Source organism: Tamandua tetradactyla, chromosome 4 (assembly GCF_023851605.1).
Source record: "Tamandua tetradactyla isolate mTamTet1 chromosome 4, mTamTet1.pri, whole genome shotgun sequence".
In the NCBI taxonomy this organism is placed as follows: Eukaryota; Metazoa; Chordata; class Mammalia; order Pilosa; family Myrmecophagidae; genus Tamandua; species Tamandua tetradactyla.
In genome coordinates, this window is record NC_135330.1 from 2353791 (window position 1) to 2374489 (window position 20699).

General features: G+C 41.8%; 1 protein-coding gene across 2 annotated transcripts; it reads right to left on the reverse strand.

Annotated features, from left to right (window-relative positions):
- Positions 1–9564: 9564 nt before the first annotated feature.
- Positions 9565–11031, reverse strand: LCE6A (late cornified envelope 6A). 2 transcript variants are annotated; one of them, XM_077155661.1, is made up of 2 exons: positions 10990–11031; positions 9565–10368 (listed from the first exon to the last, which is right to left on the reverse strand). In XM_077155661.1, the coding sequence occupies exon 2, from the start codon at positions 10345–10347 to the stop codon at positions 10108–10110; it is 240 nt and encodes a 79-aa protein (XP_077011776.1). In that variant the 5' UTR covers positions 10348–10368; positions 10990–11031; the 3' UTR covers positions 9565–10107. The 2 variants fall into 2 exon arrangements, with proteins under 2 accessions (XP_077011776.1, XP_077011775.1); XM_077155660.1 differs by lacking the exon at positions 10990–11031 and adding an exon at positions 10883–10970.
- Positions 11032–20699: the final 9668 nt, after the last annotated feature.

Consider the following 20699-nt stretch of genomic DNA (forward strand, 5'->3'; position numbering starts at 1 on the left):
CGGTAATATTTATAAACCCCAGGCATTTCCTAGCTGATGAGTCCCTGTGGGATTAGGGAATGTATGTCCATATCATCTGTCACCAGCACTGTGGACTGTCTTTTCTCTAAAATCCCCAGCTGCAGAGCGCTCCTTTGGAAGGAAGTAGCCAATCACCTCTGGGGCACAGGCCCCGTCCTGACACTCACCAACTGTGGGTCCCTTACCTCCCCTGGGCCTCAATCTCCTTACTTGTAAATGCTACTATATTTTACCTGATCTTGGAGGTAATTGCGAAAGCCTGTACCAGGGGGTCCTCTAGCGCACATTAAAACCTGGCTGACCTCCTTACTTTTTTCTCTGACAGCAGCCATGAGGAGCTTTCTCCTTGGTAACAGACGGGATGATTCCCTGCTTGGATCCAGGTTCCAGGCTGGCCCTCATTTGACTTCAGTGAATAACACAGCAGCTAAAACATCCTATTATGAATGGTTTATGTTTGCAAATGTCACCGTGAAACAATGCCTTATAGTCTTAAACCAGGAGGAAATAGAGAGCTCATTTTGCCTAACCTTTGCCTCCAAGCAATGCTCCCAAGAAGATATTTCTAAAACCTTCCCAGAGCTTGAATGACAGAGCTTTCTCTCTTATTTGAGCTGTCTCTTCCTGCAGGTGTTCAAGGCCTTCTCGCTCACCTAAGTGAGCTCAACACCTCTTAGCTCCACACCCTCCTTCTTAGGGACACCTATACTGATGGCATCTATGACTCATCCAACCCCAGCTAAGGATTCACTAGTGTTTCCTCCCCTGGGCCAAAAAGGGACTGCACCCTGGGACTGCATCCTGGACCCTGGGATTAGCATGTCTTAAGGGAGAGGGTGAGCTCCTTGCTGCCCACCCTCCCTCACCCCTGCCCCACCTTGAAGGTGGATCAGGAGGGCCACCTTTGCCTAAGAAGTCCCACACAATGGACTCCATGAGCACAAGGAGGGGAGGCATCAAAAGGCTGCTCAGACTTCCTGGCCAGTGTCCTCTCCCCTTTGCCACTCTGTGGACCAGCAGTTTTAAGGAGTTTATACTTTTAGAGGTAGTGGCCATGCAAGGGGAGCATCTCATATCCCCACCTTTGTATAGTGTTTGACATTTTTTTTCTTCTTTTAGCAGCCCTGTGAGGTGGATAGTATTGTATCTGGAAAAACTGCATACTGTAAAGTTTAAGAGTAAATGCAGATCACACAGTCTCTAATTTCCAGACGCTAGGTCTAACCCAATAAGGAATTTCATGGAACAAGGCAGCTGTCCTTTCAGTCTTTCTCTTGGTGTGGTAATAAATCAGGAACTGCAGAACCACCGGTTCATCTGAGCCATCTGGGAAGCACTCATAAAATGCAGATTCCTGGTCCCCAACTAAGACTTACTGAATCAGAATCTCTCAGAAGTGTGCTCTGAGCATTTAAATTCTTTAAATACTCTCCAGGTGATTCTGCTTAGTTTGGGAACCATGGTCTTGGGGTGTACTACATTGCCAAACAACTGTAGCCAGCCCATCGAACTGTCCAAGAACATACCCAACGACGAAAGCTATAAGGAATAAAGACAACTGAAGACGTCATTCAGCCTGTGGCGAGACCTTAGCAAACATCTACCACATTTTCTATCAAATGCTCACATCCCGTCTCCTGCATTCCACTGGATGTAAACCCACTGTATATAGGACCTTTTGAAAAGGTTGCTTCACTTAAGGCCTGGCCTATCTCACTTGGGCTGGGTCTGGGAGAGAAATCCATAGAACCAAGAAGCTGTAATCAACAAAACCCAGCAGAGAGAGACCAGCAGAGGGGATGTGAGCATTTGATAGAAAATGTGGTAGATGTTTGCTAAGGTCTCTCCACAGGCTGAATGACTTTTTCAGTTGTCTTTATTCCTTACAGCTTTCACTCGTTGGGTATGTTCTTGGTAGAGAAATTCGGACATGGAGAGAAAGCCATAGAACCAAGAAGCTGTAATCAACAAAACCCAGCAGAGAGAGAGACCAGCAGATGCTGCTGTTTTGTGCTTTGCCATGTGACAGAGGAGCCGAGGATCACCAACAGCCAGTCCTAGGGAAGAAAGCATCGCCTGGATGACACATTGGTTTAGACATCTCAAAGGCCTCAAAACCGTGGGCGGAATAAATTCCTGTTGTTTAATTCAGCCCATCTCATGGTATTTGTTTTGAGAGCCTAGGGAACTAGGTTAGATGCTAGATGATGCCTAGGCTCGGTGGTGAATGGAATAGTAAGAAACACATTTATTCAGGCCCCTTATCTAATTTGGACACCATCTCAACTCCAGGATGAAGTTGTTTTTATTATCCACGTTCACAGATGTGTGAATTGCATGCCTTATGAGCCGACCTAAACTATTTTCCTTCTTTCCCCACTGCACAGGCCCTGAGAGGCTCTAAACGATGAAGTTCCTTGTCCTCCTCCTCTCTCTGGGGCCTTACGGACTCTGAGTGCATCATCGTCACAAAGAAAAACACTCAAAACCAATGGTTCTAATCCCTCACCCATCTCCGTGAAACTAAACCAGCCTAATGGCCACTTAGTATACCACTTGCCCACCCTTACCGTCTTCCAGTGCTTGTCCTCCAGTCCATTCCCAGCCCTTAGAAAGCTGGCCGTCCCTTGTCTCAACGGAGTTAAGTTCTAGTCTCTGTCTCCTGCTGGAGCAGCCCCTGAATAATGTCGTTTTCCCCTGTCTGACATTGTCCGCTGCCGTTTTTTTTTTTTTCTTTGACAGACACGAGCTATGGCTACAGCTGTGAAAAATTCTGTTTTGTTTTCTTGAACTCTTGGTTTACTTCCTCTGTCCTCTCCCATCATCATCAATATTGTGCTTAATTTGATTAACTTTTTAGTGGGAGACGAAACAATAGCAGTTTGTCACCCATCTGCATGTCTGTTCAGGAGAATTGTTCATGGTATAGCTGATCATCGCAGGCAAGTTCTTTTAGGTATATGATAAGAAAGTCTTGAAGACAGAAAAAAAGTATGTAGCCAACCATCTGTCTCATTATATCTTGCTACCAGGAAAATTAGAATCAAAGAGAAAACTGGCATATGGCAACTATAGAGCATTTGTGCTCTTTTCTCTATCTTCTTCTGCTTTCCTACTTGTGTTTTTTGCATCAAAGATGCTATGCCCCCTTCTGCCTGGTTCATGGAGAAATTCTCAATGGTTTTGATCTATGTCTTAGCAGAGAGTGAAGCCTGTCGTGCCCACAATCCCATACAAGGCATTCACCACTTCTCGCAGTGTCTAAACCATGGAACAGAAGCTTGTTCATAGAAGACAAGTCTAAGGGAGGTGGCTGCAGGAGAGACTGCGCAGAGTCAAGGAACAAAATGCCATCAAATGTAGATGATCTCGCGCAGGTGACGGTCACCCAGGAATGACCTGCCATCTCTGTGTACCCTGGTGCCCAGAGTGCCCCTGCTGTTACTGTGCCCCCACCCCTACTTCAAGGCCCCTAGCCCCTAGGACCCTGGCCCACCCATTCTTTCCTTGTCCAGCATAACTTGTCATATAACCTCTGGAAGCAAGAAAAAGCTTCTCATCCAGCATGCACTGGCTCCTGGGTGTTTCATAATTTTCTTTTCAAAATAAAGCACCCCACACATGGATTATTGGGTTGAATGAGTAAGAGTGTATATAGCAGAGAGTGGGAGTCAGTTTGTCACTGTCGGAGTGGGAGTTTTCAGATATGCTGTTCTAGTTTGCTATCTGGCAGAATGCAATACACCAGAAATGGAATGGCTTTTAAAAAAGGGAATTTAATAAGTTACAAGTTTACAGTTCTAAGGCTGAGAAGATGTCCCAGTGAAAACAAGTATATAGAAATATTCAGTTTAAGGAATCCAAGACATCTTGGCTTAAGAAGGCTGATGATGTTCACTGTTTCTCTCTCAGCTGGAAGGGCACATGATGAACATGGTGGCATCTGCTGGCTTTCTCATGGCTCTATAAAAAGGTCTCTCTCCAAAATGTTTCCTCTCTTAAAAGGATTCTAGTGAGCAACTCCACCTTCAATGGGTGGAGACACATCTCCATGGAAATCACCTAATTGAAAGTTACCACCCACATTTGGGTGGGTCACATCTCCATGGAAACAACCAAAATGCTCCCACCCAGCAATATTGAATGAGGATTAAAGGACATAGCTTTTCTGGGGTCCACCTCAAATTCAAACCAGCACGTATGCAAAGGAAGGAGGCTAGAATAAACCACGTGATAATGATTTAGAGTTCGGACATCAGTATGAACTCATGTTTAGCTCAATATAGAAGCACATGGATAAATATAAAAGTGATTATAGATACGCGTGTACACACGTATCGTTGTATAAGGATATGATCCGAGGCTCTGCCTGCTGAGTGTGCCAGGTCAGCACCGCTAGTATCAATGGCCCCAAGTAGCAACGGACACAGCCAGCACCTAGAACTTGCTTTTTATTAAGACCACTTGCCCAATTAAAGGAACCAGAGTTCACTGGAGAAATGACTGATTCTAGGTCTGGGCAGAGGATATACAAAATGAGCCTGAAGCATCCTGCAGTGACAAAAAGTAAGGACGTGCTCCATTTAAATAAATTGATAAGGTTATACAAAGGGACCCGCGACCAAATGAAAGAGCTCCCGATGGTCAAAACTGGGCCGATGTGAGCAACAAAATAAATAGCATAGCGTTGGATTATAAACCGAAGGTTAAAATAAATGCATGTCCAATAGTAATGAGTCCACAATTATATAAATGAATGATTGGAGAACAGACAGAACTTGCAAAGGATTCCCAATCGCTTATGTCGATAGCCGACTCAAGGAGGTCGAGCATGGCTCCACGGTCCTTAAGGATTGGCTGGGCACAGTGACGTCCTTCCCAAGTCCAGAGTAGAGAAGGGGAGATGGGTGGACCTTTGTGGTGGAGAAATCCGAGCAGGAAAGCAAGGTCAGCATCAGCAGAGATGCTGTGGGGATGGCGTGTCCTCTCCACGCCATGTGAGGAGAATGACGCTTTACCTCTGTTCAAAGTCTAATTATGAGATATTCCACAAGATATGTGACCAACAGTCTTCAAAATTGTCAAGGTCATCAAATCTACTAAAGCCTGAGAAAGTGTCCCTGTCTACAGGAGCGCAAGGAGGCGTGACGATGAAATGTAATGTCATATTCTGCACGGAATCCTGGAGAAGAAAAAGGACGTTACGTAAAAACTAAGGAAATCTGAGTAAAACATGGGCTTTAGTTCACAAAAATGTATGAGTATTGGTTCATTAATTTCTTAATATAAGATGTTAGTAACAGGGAAAATTTGAGTGTGTGCTATCTTTGCAACTTTTCTGTACATCTGAAACTATTTTGAAATAAAAAGCGTATTTAGAAGTAGAGTGCACCCCAATATTACTAACAAATAACAGTTATTGAGCTAATTATGCACTAAATATGTTACTTACAGTACATTATCCCATCCTCCTGAGGAAGAAATTATTATTTTACACTATTTTTAGATGGGGAAACTGAAGCATAAAAATGTAAAGAAATTTGCATAAGTCACAGAGTTATCAAAGATTCAAAATGGGTTTCATCTGACAGGTATACAAACTGGCACTTGCTGTGCTAAACCTTACAGATGTTTGCAAAAGAAGGATGTAAATTTATTTGTTTTTGGAATAAAAGTAATACATTCATATGAAAAATCTTAAAACATAGGCAATCCAACAGGTGGCAATTGGAAAAAACTAAGTTGCACTCTAACTAATGTGCTCATGCATTTATTCGCTTCCCTCCTTTCAGCTGTGTTCATTCACCTGCCCGGTGTGAGAGCAGGGGTCATGCTCACTCGTATTTTCCCATCTCTTCCTCCACCTCCTTTAGCCATAGTGTTGTATTCGTACTATTATCGGCTACTTCTGTACATTTAAGTACTATAACTAAAACTATGTCTTCATCCATCAAGTTTAGGCAGTGTTTCTTGACTTCCCCACTGAGTCAGAGGAAATTACCGTTGCATAATTTCCATCACCTTAGGGTGATTTTATTTTAATATTTTATTTGTGATATCTTTATGTGAATTAAGAAATGCAGTGGCTTTTTATTATTAGTTAGACCATATAATTAGCTTTATAATACCCAGTAGTCAGATGCTGTGAACCAATAGCTGTTGAAAATGGTTTATAGTTAGGCAGGGGACCAGGTCAGTACCACAGCGGTTGACCATGGGCCAGCTGAGGATGGGCGTGTGACTGGAGGCTGGGAAAAGCTGGGTGCCCTGAGACCATGGACAGCTGGAGAGGGACGGCTAGGCTTGAGCACCCATCTCCTGCAGGCACTTGCTCACTAGAAGACGAGAGTCAAGGCTTGTTAAGGGGCCCCAGAGTGAACTTAGGAAGCCTTCACCGGACATCTCTCAAAGTCCGTAGGTGACTTGTCTTTTTGAAACACCTAGCAACTCAGATAAGGGCTTTTTTAAAAAAACAAAAGTTGCATGTTCTTTATGTAGTCTCTACAACCCAGCATTTAAAAACTTTTTATAGAGTAGATAAAAGAACATATTAAAGAACAAATATATATGAAGTTTCTAGCAAAACAAATTGTTTTTTCTATTTCAGAGATGTTAAAAGCACATAGGTACTTAACATTCCCTAAAACATAAGGTTAGATACCTTTTAGAAAGAAAAATAATTGTGCCACTAACCTAATTTTGCTATTATGATGAACCTAAAGAAAATCTGTATATAGGACATTTTGTACAAATATGAAGTCTGTGTTTTTATTACTTATTACTATAAAACAAAGATATAATGAATGTATAATATTAAAATGAATCCACACTAAAATATTGTGGATTATAATATTGACATTCTTGACTTATAGCTATATTTTAGAAAATATGAAGATGTCAAACACACAACTTTACAAAGAAAACTAATGATCAAATTACTTTGATTTCATTGTATCCTTTTGAAATCAGTTTGATACAGAGTAAGTAGGGCATCTTATATCATAATACATATATTGAACAATTAACATACAGAATCCAAATACTGACTAGGAAAACTTTAATAGGCCAAAATAGTTAAGTAATATTCTTGTCAAAGAAAATTTGTTTCTTTAAAAAGAATTTTCTTTTGTTTTGCTGAATATTTTTCTTCAATAAATAGTAGAAATAAAACCTAGAAAAAAGATGTTCTTTTGTGTTGAGCTTTACATAATCAACTAAACATTGATATTTCGTTTTTTCCTAGTAACATAGGAGATTCTTTTCAGAAACCTCTGGAAACGTACTGGAAATCCAAAATTGAGGATATATGAGAATCTTCAGCTAAGAGTGGAAGTTCAAACGATCACATGGCAAAATAAATGTCACTGCTTCATACAATATAAAACATCCTTTTTCCCTCAAAAGGAAAAGACATTAAACTTTTAAAAAATGATAGATTTCATGATGCTAACATTGATAGATGGTTGTTATGTTTTTCAGGAACTATTTTTCATCTCAAAGTGGACTTTCTCCACTGCATGCTGAGGCGGTATTTGCTCTTGATCTCTAAATACCCCCCAAACGTCTTTCTCAAATGGAGGCCTTTTCCTTGCTCTGAAATGCAATCTTCCTGGAGAGTCTAAAAAATTTTCATTATCTTAAACAATTATAGAATTCCAATTCTAAATATTATCCCAAGAAAATTACCAAAAGGATCACCAATGATAAGCTTTATTTTACTGTTGTCTAGACAGGAAAAAGAAAAAGAAAATGGAAACAACGTAAGGGCCCAATATTTCGGAAGTAGCTATTAAATGTTGGTGCTCACACGGGGTTGATCAACATCCATTGACATGGAAAAGTCCTGAAAATTATACTGAATGATAAAATAGGCTATAAAATATTTTGAAATGTTCACATTTTGTGATTGCTTCAAGTCTGGAAATAAATGTATAAAAATTTTAGCAGTGGTTATTTTTAGGTGATAAAATTTTAGATTGGTCTTAATTATCTCCATTTAGCTTAGCTACATTAGCGGATCTTCATACATGCTTGCTCCATTTGTTTTATGGGTGAAGTACACATATAAAATTACAATGATGATATAAATCCATGATGGTTTGAAGCTTTATGTACCCCAGAAAGACATGTTTCTAAGGTTAATCCATTCCTGTGGGGGTGAATCATTGTAAATGGGCTTTTTTTTTAGGAGTAAGTAGTAAATTTTATTAAAAAGAGAAGTTTATCAAAAACAGAGAGCACACATTAAAGAGGCTAACCTGCCCCAGGGAGGGACATGCTTTAAAGAGCGTCTTTTATGAGGCTGCTTCAGTTAAGCAGTAGCCCACATCATCCAAGGTGGGTCTTCATCCTTTTCCAGGGTCCTTCATAAATGGAACGAGCACAGACAGACAGAGGGAGGGAGGAGGGGAGGGAGAAGAGAAAGTCATGGAGGCAGGAAATAGAAAGCAGCCCGGGAAGAAGGGAGCAGGCAGCAGCTGGTGCCACGCACCTTGCCTTGAGAGAGAAGAAGCTGGCTTCAGGAAGAGAGTGTCGCCTTGATGACTCCTTGATTCAGACATGTTGTTCAGCCTCAAAACTGTAAGCTAATAAACTCCCATTGCTAAAAGCCAGCCCGCTTTATGGTATCTGCTTTCAGCAGCTTAGAAAATTAAAACAATGTCTATGTATAGGTATATTATAATAGTAGCAAAATCAGCTCCTGTGGGAGGATTGCTGAGCTCTGGAAACAGGCATCCTGTGCATTGGAGGTGATGGAGAGGCTGATATTCTTCCCTGAGCCATGAAAAGATGATCTATTGAGTTGATTACTTGGTGAAAAATAAATGTTTTTGGTGCCCCACCCACCCAGTGAGTACAGATCAACTAAAATTCTTTATGTGGAACTTACACTGAGAAGCAACAAGGTTCAGCCTCAAGCCCCCTGCAGATCCTTGTAACTTATGTCAGGTCCCTCTTACTTAAATTCTGTAGACCCTGGGCTTAGACTCAGAATTTCTCCAGAAATACCAACACTAGGCAGCCTGAGTTTTATGCCTTAAGCTCAGTAAACTCAGCTGATTTGAACTTTCATAGGGAGTTGAGATCATGAACTGTCCCACATCTATCATCCCAGACCTGGCACCCCAGCCAAATTGAAATTCATGACATTGGCAAATACCACATCTGCAATGTACTAGCTTATGCTGTGTCTTCCTCTTAGCAGATGCTTCTTACTCACTCCACACACACACACACACAAACACAACCACAAACACACACACCCCACATACCAAAGTACACTCACCTTTAAAGGTTCTGTTTAAATGTTACCTTTCCCAGGAATTCTTCTCTCCCCCACACCCCCAAGGTGGGATGCTGTCTTCTTTTCCGAACGACCTTTCCAAGGCCACCACCTTTTATCCCCACTATCAGAATGAGCCTCTCCCTTCTGCCCTTGACTTTTGAAACTTTTATTATTCTTAAAGCTGTTTTTGGAGAAAAGTGAGAAGTAACAATAAGTCAGTTAACTTAAGATAAAAATATATTTATTAATCCACGTGATTCAATCTAGATCATAAGCCGCTTCTCCCACTGGACGGCAAACTGTTCTGTAGCAGAGACCAATCTCCTACTTAGATCTGAAAAACACAGAACTCAATGAACAACAGATGCTCAACATGTATTTACGGCACTGAGACTTTCAGGGCTAGACCCATGTGATGACATAGGCTGACGGCTGTGAGGACGCTGAGAGCGAAGACATCAATCCCAAACCATCTGTCTCTTCAAAACATTGTCAGCTGTCTTAGGAGGAAAGAAGGCATGGTATCCACTTGAGGAGGACTCGTTCCATCTGAGCAGGGATGCCAAAGACTCACAGAGCCATGGTTCTGAACAGAAAAGGTTTACTGAGCTGAAGGTGTAGGCGGAAGAGAGAAGCAGAGGTGCAGCTTAGCCAGGTTCTCTCCTCTCCAGTGTCCAGGAGGTGGTGCTCTGTCCTCCGTGAGAGGTAGAAGACCTGGGCTTCTGACAGAATGAGGATGTGACCTGAGTTGAAAGGGGGTGACTGCGCCTGTGCCCCTCTGCATCAGGCCAGCGGCCCCCTTAACACTCCTCCTCTTTGCAGTGGTAGACGGCGCCGCCACTGAGGCAGCGGGGCTTCCGGTGAGCCTTCCTAGGGATGGCCAGGCTCTGAGCCCGCGGCTTCAGGGAACCGAGACAACTGCTTCCTGAAGCGCGGGCATGACAAGGAGCAGAGCACGGGGGCAGGCAGGGTTTTGGGCCTTTGGGAGGGGAGCATTTCGGGGCATTTGTAGGCTCACAATATTGTTTCTGCTGTGACATTGCTGGGTTAACAGGTCGACACTGAAAGGAAAAAGAGAAGGCTGTCAGATCAGGGACCAAAGTTGCTGCGGTGTCTGTTTCTCGTCTCCATAAGTTGGACACTAGCATTTATGACCTGTTGAAATCCATCCCAGTAGGAAAAAAGAATTTAAAAGGATTTAAAAGGGCTAAACATTTGGGAAGTTGATTCTGGTGGGAATTCTTAGGGACCCGCTCACCAAAACCTAAGATAAAAATTTACTTTTCCTCTTAAAAAAGAAAAATAAACTGCCATCTAATTCAGCCGACAGATTATTTTCCCAAGCCAGTGTCCATCATGGTCAAGAATAAGGGAGCAGAACTCCAGACCTTAGAACAAGAAGGACAAAGTCTCTGTTTCCCCTTATTCTGCCTCATTCTGTCCTGAAACTCCTGTGACCCAACAGGAGTCTTCTCTTCTCTAGTCTCTAGCTTCTATGTTTTTCTCCCATGTTAAATCATCTGTGGTCTTTTTCTGGGACTCCCTTCCTTTTTCCCTATCCCAAACCTCTTCTACCTGGCTTATCACCTCTCTGGGAAGACACAAGAGGAGAGATCTTGACTGCCTCAGCCATAGCTGAGTTAAGGACATTCACATGTCTCTTCACCCAGAAGCAAACTTACCCTAGAGGAAGACGTGTGGACAAGTCATCCAAGGAGGAGCAGGAGGCCGTGTAGGTCGGGAAGGGGGAGGGCTTTTTATAGCATGTCCAATCGGAGCCTCCAGGCTGCATGTCATTGGAGGGCTGCCATGGCAGGTGATCTATCCAGGTGTGTCACAATTTTCAGGACTGGATTGCTACACACAGCTGGGATGTGGGTCAAAGAGATTCCTAGGTGAGTGAGTGACCACAGTAGGGAGCTTCAGATTGGGCTGGGTGGGAGTGAGTACAGTGACCAAGTCAGGTGACATCCCTGGGGGGTTGAATGGGGACCAGACCCTTGAGTTCCATCTTGGATTGAAGTCTATGGAGACCTGCCTGAATCCCCACCCAAGTCCATGCTCCTCCCCCTCTGAACATCTTAGATTCCTCTCTCAGACTTGCCAGTTGCTGTGGGTCCTGCTGACCTAGATGCATGTCCTGTTTCCTCTATTAGATGGTTCCTTGATGGCAGAGATCTTGTCTTTACCACTTCTGCATTCCTAGAGTCTGATACTGTGCCTGACACAAGAGGATGCCCATTGATGTTTCTTGAATGAAATGATCTTCCTGCCATTGGAATAGACTGTGTCTTGAGAAAACAAAGATAGGAGGGAAATAAAATCCAGCTCATTCTCCCTTTGTGGATCAGATCTTGCATTTTTGTTTGCTTCATCCTCACTTAAGGCATCTCTGAACATCCTTTCACAAACAGTACAGAGAAATCTGTGGGCAGATCTAAACTTACATTGTAGAATAGAGAGAAAACATTTGTAAACCCTGTTCTCTGTTAAATGAAAAGAATTGCTGCTCACCTAAGTACCAAGGGAACCTTCTGGAGAAGCCTTCCACAGAATGAAGATTCTTTATGTTTCCTGAATATCAATATTCTTATAGGTTGGCTGCAGCACATCTAAATACAGCCCTGGACTTCTGACGCTTCAATCTCAGCACGCTGCGAAGGTGCACAGCTGAGCAGAGAGCTGCTGAGGAAACACACCTTGATGAGGACCTGCCTCTGTGGTCCCAATGCTGGACCCGCAGGAGGGACTCAGGAAACAGCTGAGTAATTGAAAAGCATGAGCAATTAAAAGGAACACTCTGATTATAGAAGTCCTCTAGGGTCTTCATGTCACATACAGGACAAAAGTGAGCAGGATTTGTTGGGGGGGCAGGAGATCAGACCCTACCCACCATGCTAAGGACCAGGTCAGAAGAAAAGCAGCTGAGATGCCCAAATCCAAGCAGGGCAGGATTGTTGAGGCTCGTCATTTCATCTGGGAAGGCTCCAACAGGCAGGTGGGCTCTGAGATGTAGTTTTGATAAAGGGAGAGAAAAATCCTCGTGAGTGATACAGAGGTGGGAAAATGGTATGAAGTTGGTTATGTCTGTGAAGGAGCTTCCTCATTAGAAAACCACCCTCCAGAGAGACTGCCTCACTTCTGGGGACTTGGGAATTATACCTCTTCTCCCTCCTCTTCCATAGCCCCCTCTCTCTCCTTCCTCCTTCCCCTCCTTCTACATCTCAGGCATCAGAAATAACTTTACCTGCTCCTCAGAAATGCTTTGATGCATTGAGCATTCACAGGAGGTTAAGTCACTCTTACCTCAATGTACCGTTTACTCCTTTTCCCCACTTGAGACTTGTGCCATATAACCCCACACTTCCAAGACACAAATGCATTTCTCTGAGAGTTACCTAGCAGCCCAGACTTCACTGTCCCTACTAAGTGCTGAGGGCTCTTGCTGGGTGCACTAACATTCCCTAGCCTTTCCTACATATCTCCCAGGCCACTCCTCCTCATGGTAAATTGTCCACAGAAATCTCTGGGTCCATTCATTGTCAGTACAATGAAAATGTCATCACATGAAGGATGCGTTAGGGCGAATTCCACCAGGACTGGCAACTTCAGGGAAACAAATTTAGCATCTGGTTTTACTGGGCCCCCCGAACTATCCTTCCTGAAACCCCTGAGCTTTATTGTCCTCCAGCTAATCTTACAAAACCAGGAAGTTTCAGGTCATGACCCAGAAATTTCAGTAGTCCTCTTCTGGCCACTCTACCTGTCTTCCTCGTTCAGTTATGTCTATGAGTATGATTCTACATCCTGATATTTGTTATTACCGACTATGTATTGGATACAAGGGAAAATAAGACACCCGCCTTGTAGTTCAAATATTTCACTCTGTGGAGAAGGCAGTCACATTAATAGAGAAGGCAGCATGGTAAGTTAAACACAGGAGAAATGAGAGGTAGGTAAATTCCAGTTGTAGGTTGAGAACGTAACTGCAGCTTAATTACCAAGTTAGAAAGATAGTGTCTTGAGTAATGTGTCTCCCAGGACGATTAGACTCTCATTCTAAACTGGGACAAGAGCCCATCCTGCTAACTGAGAATTTTCTGTCCTCTCTTACTCTACTTGCCATGCTTGATGTCTCTGAGTTTCCAATATCAGCTGAAATCCCTCCACCTCTCACCTGTCTGCTTCCCTTGAATCACTTTTTCTCTGAGTAACTTGGATATTTCTGAAGTATCCAAATAACAATAATAATCCAATTTTATTGTGCTTTATTTTTCCATGAATAATTGTTCTGACTTCTAAATAGTCTTCCAGAATTCCTTGCTAATTTAGGATAAATGTAAACCCTTTTTCCTGGCAAAGTTCTGTATACTTGGCCCCATCTATCACTTCATGTTTAACTCTCCTACAGGGTCTCTCACACTCTCTTTCTTCCTCTCTCTTCCTCTTTCTATAGTTTCCTTCCTTTCTTCTTTTATCTGTTCTTATGTTTTTGTGTCAGTTCCTCTTTTTTCTTTGAATAGTCTATCTACCAAGGACAATCTAAATTCCATGTCCTCTGTAATCAGCTCTCTCACTGTGCCTGGACAACAGAATTTCCCAGAGTGTTTAGTGCTTATTACCATGAATTGTTATTTTTGATGTGTCATCTCTCCAGGGAAATTGTAAACACCTGAGAATGGATCTCATACATGTTTTGTCTCCTGTCAGTGTATAGAACAGTGCATTGTACATACTATTTATTAGTCTTTTGCAAAGAACTTTACACACAGTTTTAAAATGATTTCAAAATATTATCTCCTGAGTTGATTAATTTCAGACGGCCATGTTCATCACAAATCAGACACTTACACTGAGGTGGGAATTGACCATATCATACTGCAAACCTCTTAACTACTTTGCCTGACTGCAGTGATGTTTTTACTTTGATTATTCCAAATATTTAGTTCTGAGGGAATGCTCAAGAAGTCAATATCATTACTCAAATGTATTTCTTATTTTAGAATCCAGCCTTGCTCATTTTCCTAAGTAAAAGGGTCTAAGAAATTTTTAGTCTGAGCCTTAGCTTCTGGGTGGGACTGTGCCCTAACCACCAATCATTCTGATACCTACCCAAGGCACTACCATCTTGAGGATTGACTTTCTAACCACAACTGAGATTCAGAGGAATGTAATAAGCTCTGTGCACAGAGCTTAGACTACCCTCAGCTCCTCATAAAAAAACCATTTTATGCATGAACTATAAAACAAATTCATAATATATAAGCTACTGGTGTGCAGAAAGTCATTTTAAGCCTGACAAAAAAAAACTAAACCAAAAGCTTAAGGGAGTACATATGGAACGAGAACACAGACCTGTTCCTCAGCCAAACAGTTATAACTGGTGAAAATTACCTTTTAAACATTAAAGTCTCTGGAAATTGTCCTTTGAGCATACACCAAATATATGAACACTTACAGCAATCTACCAAAGCTCGGTAAGAATAGCAAGTCTACGGTGCTTGAACTGCATCAGCCCCTTCTCCCTCCTCTCCCACCTCCACATAATTGAAGCTGAGCTTTAGATAACGTAGCCAGCACGATGGAGTCCCTCTCTCCCTAGCTTGCAACCTGAAGCTCATATTCCCAAGCCCCATGATGAATCACCTAAATTCTAGGAGAGTGTAGCCATGACGTTGGGCTTCCTTCCTTCATGGAGGTCCCACCCACAGAGCAGAGACTCCATCTCAGATAAGCCAGGCTGAGAATACTGGGGCCCTGATAGCTTGTGGAGAAGGGAACATGTCTCTCCCAACATTTCTAGGATGACCTGTGGAACTCACCATCCAAAAACATGTCCTGAATGTGGAAGGAACTCACAAAGCCATCCTACCAAGTAGTGCGGGAGAAAGGAAAGCGGCTGCTGGGGACAAGAGATTCATGGATGTAGGATATAGAGAAAATGCCTGGGGCTGCAAGGAAACTGTTGCCTAGGGAAGAAGGGGACATTTTATCCATAAAAATGGGGGAATACCCATAAGGACATTATGCTGTGTGAGATTAGCCAGAAACAGAAGGACAAATACTGTATGATCTCACTGATATGAACTGACATTAGTGAATGAACTTGGAGAATTTCAGTTGGTAACAGAGACCAACAGGAGATAGAAATAGGGTAGATAGTGGGTAATTGGAGCTGAAGGGATACAGATTGTGCAACAGGACTGATTGTAAAAATTCATAAATGGACTGCACAATACTGTATAACTGTAATACGATTATGTTAGAACACTGAATGAAGCTAAAAAGAAAACATGGGGGAATATCAGGATGAGAGGCAGGAGCAGAAGGGATCAGGGAGACCCCTGCCTTTTGACCTGGGATTATTCCCTAAACTCCTTGAATGGATAAGTTCTGGAGGAGAATACTTGTACAGCTCAATCTGCAAAGACTGGAAAAGGTGTTTTCTTTTACCCCTTTTATTGTTGTTGCTGTTAGTTCCTGATTCCAGGAAAGCTTTGTCATAACAAAAGCTAGAAAAAAGCTTAAGGAACAGACACATCAGAGTCTAAACTCAGGCAATAACACAGAAATCTCAAAATGCCAGGGATGCAACAACAATTATAAAACACACAAGGGAACAGTAAGTGATGATGCAGGCAAAGTAAAAAATTAAAGCAACAGTGACCATCAACGAGGAGGGTCAGACTGGGGACATATTAAACAAAGATTTTAAACCTGGTTCTCCATCATGGCAGGTGAGAACTCTGCTTGCTGAGCCACTGTGGCCCACCCTAAAAAAGACTTTAAAGAAAATGATTCTAAATATGCTCGAAGAACTAAAGGAAAACATTGATTGAGAAAGAAGAGAAGAGGAACTACTTACCTTGTCTGAAGTACAGTATTGTTGAAGAATAAAAAAGACTTCAACAAAGCAATTACTAGTAAAGAAATTGAATCAGTAATCAAAACCCTCCAAAAGAAGAAAAACCCAGGACCAGATAGCTTCACAGGTGAAGTCTACCAACATTCTGAGCAATTATGCTCAAACTCTTCCAAAAATAAGAGGAGGGAGCAACTCCTAATTCATTCTACAAGACCTAAATCACTCTCACACCAAAGCCAGGTATAGATATCATCAGAAAAGAAAACTACAAGTCAATATCTCTCAAGAACATAGATGCAAAAATCCTCAACAAAATATTAGCAAACCAAATCCAATAGCATATTAAAAGAAATATACATTAGTATCAAGTGGGATTTATCCCTTCTATGCAGGATTGGCTCAACATAAGAAAATAAATTAATGTTAAACGCCACATTAGCAGAATGAAGGAAAAATATATGCTTATCTTAATTGACACGGTGAAGTACCGTTTCTTTATAAAACCACTTAGAACACTAGGAAAAGTAGGAAACTTCGTCAACATCATAAAGAGCATATGTGAAAATCCCACAGCTAACATTCTGTTTAAAGGTGAAATACTGAAAGGTTCCCTCTAAGATCATGAACAAGACAAGCCTGCCCACTGCAACCACTGTTATTCAACATTGTACTGGAAGTTCTTGCCAGAGTAATTAGGCAAGAAAAAGAAATAAAAGACATCCAGATTGGAAAGGAAAAAGTAAAACTTTCCCCATTTGCAGGTGACATGATCTTATATGTAGAAAATCTTGGAAAATCCACAGTAAAACTCTTAGAGCTAATAAATAAATTCAGAAAAGTGGCAAGGTACAAGAGTAACATCCCTAAATCAGCAGTGTTTAGTCAAACAAGAAATAAACAATTGGAAGAAGAGATCAAGAAAGAAATTATATTCACCAAAGCAACTAAAAGAGTCAAAGAGCTATTAATAAGTCTAACCTCGGATGTAAAGGACTCGTATTCAGGAAACTACCAAATGTTGCCAAAAGGAATCAAAAATGGAGGGACAGTCTATGTTCATGGACTGGAAGTCTAAATATCAGTGAGATGACAAACCTACCCAAAGCTTTTTGTAGATCAAACACAATCCCAATAAAATTTCCAACAACCTTCTTTGTAGAAATTGAAAAGCCAATCGTAAAATTTATGTAGAAGGGTAAGAGGCCCAGAAGAGCTAAAGCTATTCTGAAAAGAAGAATGAAATTGGAGTAATCACATTTCCAGATTTCAAAATATATCACAAAGCCACAGTAGAAACAGCAAGGTACTGGCACAAGGACAGTGATATAAACCAATGGAATAGAACTGTGAGTTCAGAGACCAAGCCTCATATTTATGGCTAACTGATTTTGACAAGGGGACAAAGAGCACTCAACTGGGAATGGATAGTCTTTTCTTCAAATGGTGCTGGGAAAACTGGATCTCCATTTGCGAAAGAAGGAAAACATAGAGGACCTGTACCTCACATCTGATTTAAAAAAAGGCTCAAGATGGATCAAAGCCTTGTATATAACAGCCAGAGCTATCCAACTCCTCAAAGAAAGCATAGCAAAGCACCTTCAGGGCCTTGTTTTAGGAAATGGCTTCTTGGAATTTATACCCAAAGCACAGGCAACAAAAGAAAGAATAGATAAATGGAACCTCATCAAAAGTAAAATCTTCTGGGCCTCAAGGATTCTATCATGAAAGTAAAATAAAAACAATCCATGCAAAGATGCAAAACATATGGAAACCACATATACAATAAAGGTTTAATATCCAGAATATATAAAGAAATCCTTCAACTTAGCAACAAAAAGTCAAACAAGGCAACAAAAATTAGGAAAAGACTTGAATAGATGTCTCCCCAAAGAAGATACACACATGACCGGAAAGCACATGAAAAGATGCTCAACATCATTAACCATAATGGAAACACAGATGAAAACCACAATGAGATACCACTTCACACCCATTAGAAAGGCTGCTATTAAACAATCCAAAAATAACAAGTATGGGAGAGGACATGGATAAACAGGAGCACTCATTCATTGTTGGTGGCAATATAAAATGTTGCAGCCTCTGTGGAAGGCAGTTGGGCAGTTCCTCAGAAAGCTGAGTATAGAACTGCCCTATAAACCAGCTATCCCACTATTAGGTACGTACCTCAAATAATTGAAGGCGGAAACTCAAAGAACTATTTCCACACTATGTTCACAGCAGCATTATTCACGATTGGCATAGGATGCACACACCCCAAGTGTCCATCAAGCGATGAATGGATCATTAAAACGTGGTATATACAGGCTTTTCCTGCTCTGGAGAGTGCCCACGCTCATCTTCTTTCAAGTGTGCACTTTCACTATGCATTAAACTTTTGAGCTGTACACATTGGCTAGTTTTTGATTCACTGAATCGTCCTCGAGTTCTTTCCCGTGTCTGAGTCAAGGACCTTCGCTGGTCAGCCCGCCGTCCAGGTCTAGCCTTCTCTGAGAACTCCCACGGCTCCTGGCATCCAGCTGAGAATTCCTGGAGCTCTGTGGCATCGAGCTTATCAAACTATTTGGTTTCATTCAGCCTTAAAAAGGAAATAAATGAAATCCTTATACGTGCGACAACAAACCTTGAAGACAACATGTGGAGTTAAGTAAGCTAGGAAGAAAAGGACGACTATTGCATGGTCACACTGATTTGATGTAATTGGAATAAGCAAACTCTGACTGTCAGAATCTGGAATATGGATTTAGAGGTTATGGGTAAGGATAGAGGATGGGAAGTTAAAGCTTAAAATGTGCAGAGTTCCTGTTTGGAAGGAGGACAATGTTCTGGTAATGGGTGGTGATGATGGTGGCAAAGCACTGTGGCTGTGATTCACGGCATTGAAGTACATATTTGATGTGACTAAAGAGGAAAATGTTAGACTGCGTATGAGGTAACAGAATTTACAGATGCATTGAATCACATTGCACAGATGGTTAAACATAAGTGAAACCGGGGTCTATAGTGACAGTACAATTATAAATATCTATCCCCGAGTGTAACAAACGTGTCACACCAATGCACGGTGTGGCTGGGGTATGGGAATTGGGTTTATTATGCATGATTGTTCTGCAAACACAAACTTTTCTAATTAAGAAAGAAACAAAAAAATAGGTAATGGAAATCAGTAAGATTCAGGTGAATGCAAAGAGAATATCAATAGGACGAAGAAAATTATGAAAGGAACCAACGCAGCTGAAGACCACACTGACAGAAGTTAAAAGTTCTCCGGAGGGGTTCAACAGCAGAAGAAAGAAGCAGTGTGCTTGAGGGGAAGTCAATTGAAATTCTCCAGTCTGAGGAGGAGAAAAATAAAGAAAAGTGAACAGAGCCCAAGGAAACTGAGGAAGACCATAAGCATCCTCGCACTTGGCTTGTGGGAATCCAGAAGAACGAGGTAAAGGAACAGAGAGGATATCCAAAGAAAAATGGTTAAAAACTTCCCAAATACAACTAAAGAGTTGACTATGCACATCTAAGATGCACAATGAACTTAAAAGAAGCTAAACCCAAAGAGACCCACACAGCAATAGTATAAGAAACTGTTTAACGCGAAAGAGAGAATTCTGAACGCTACAAAGGGAAGCATGTGTCACAGCATGAGTCTCAGTAAGGGGCCAAGTTCTCATCAGAAGCCATGGAGGCAAGATGGCAGTGGGAGAACATATTTAAAGTGCTGAAAACAAAAGTGCCAACTAAGAATTCTATGTCTGGCAAAGCTATCTTTTATGGATGAGGAAGAGATTGAGACTTTTCCAGATAAGCAAATGCCGAGGACTGGCCCTACAGGAGATCTTAAAGAGAGTTCTGAAGGTCGATAGGAAAGGGCATGGCGACATGGACCCAGGGGCAAGCCTGGCCCTGGCACCATGGGATTGACAATGGCTTCTTGACCAAATGGGGGAAAGAATTGTAACAAATAAGGTATCAGTGGCTGAGAGAGTTCAAATCGTCAAGAGGCTGCTCTGGAGGTCACTCTTACACAAGCTTCAACTAGATGTTGCTATAGCCCATGGTTTGCCAAACCCCAACCAAAACCATTCCTGCAAACCCTAAAGAACACCAAGGGACTGTCTGGGATTCTACAGAGGTTTCGTGTACAAGGGCAGCTTTCCAGAACTTACAACCTCCTGATAGGTTCCTGGACCAGATAAGTTCTGAACCCAGAGAGGTCAGCCTCTCCAGAACATCAACTAGTTCCACCCCCCGAATCCCGTATTATCGTCAGCCCCTTCCAACATGAAATAGTTAGAATGGCCATAGCCCAAATACCCCTGAAGAGTGGGAGAAAGATCAAAGGTGATGATTGAGCTAAACAGAGAAAGTCAGGTTTAACAAGTGAGTATAAGTGCTGAATCATTATATTGATATTTCTTTAAGTCTCCAGTTTCTTAGAGCAGCTAGAAGGAAAAATCTGAAATTGTGGATTTGTAAAGCATACCAAACTCTGAAATCTGTTTTACAACAAAT

Coding starts and splice junctions, on each gene's coding strand:
- LCE6A (XM_077155660.1), bottom strand. CDS start 10,957: ATGTCCTTAACTCAGCTATGGCTGAGGCAGTCAAGATCTCTCCTCTTG. Junction 10,369..10,882: donor CCAGAGAGGTGATAAGCCAG/GTAGAAGAGGTT, acceptor TTTTCCTTTCAG/TGTCGACCTGTTAACCCAGC.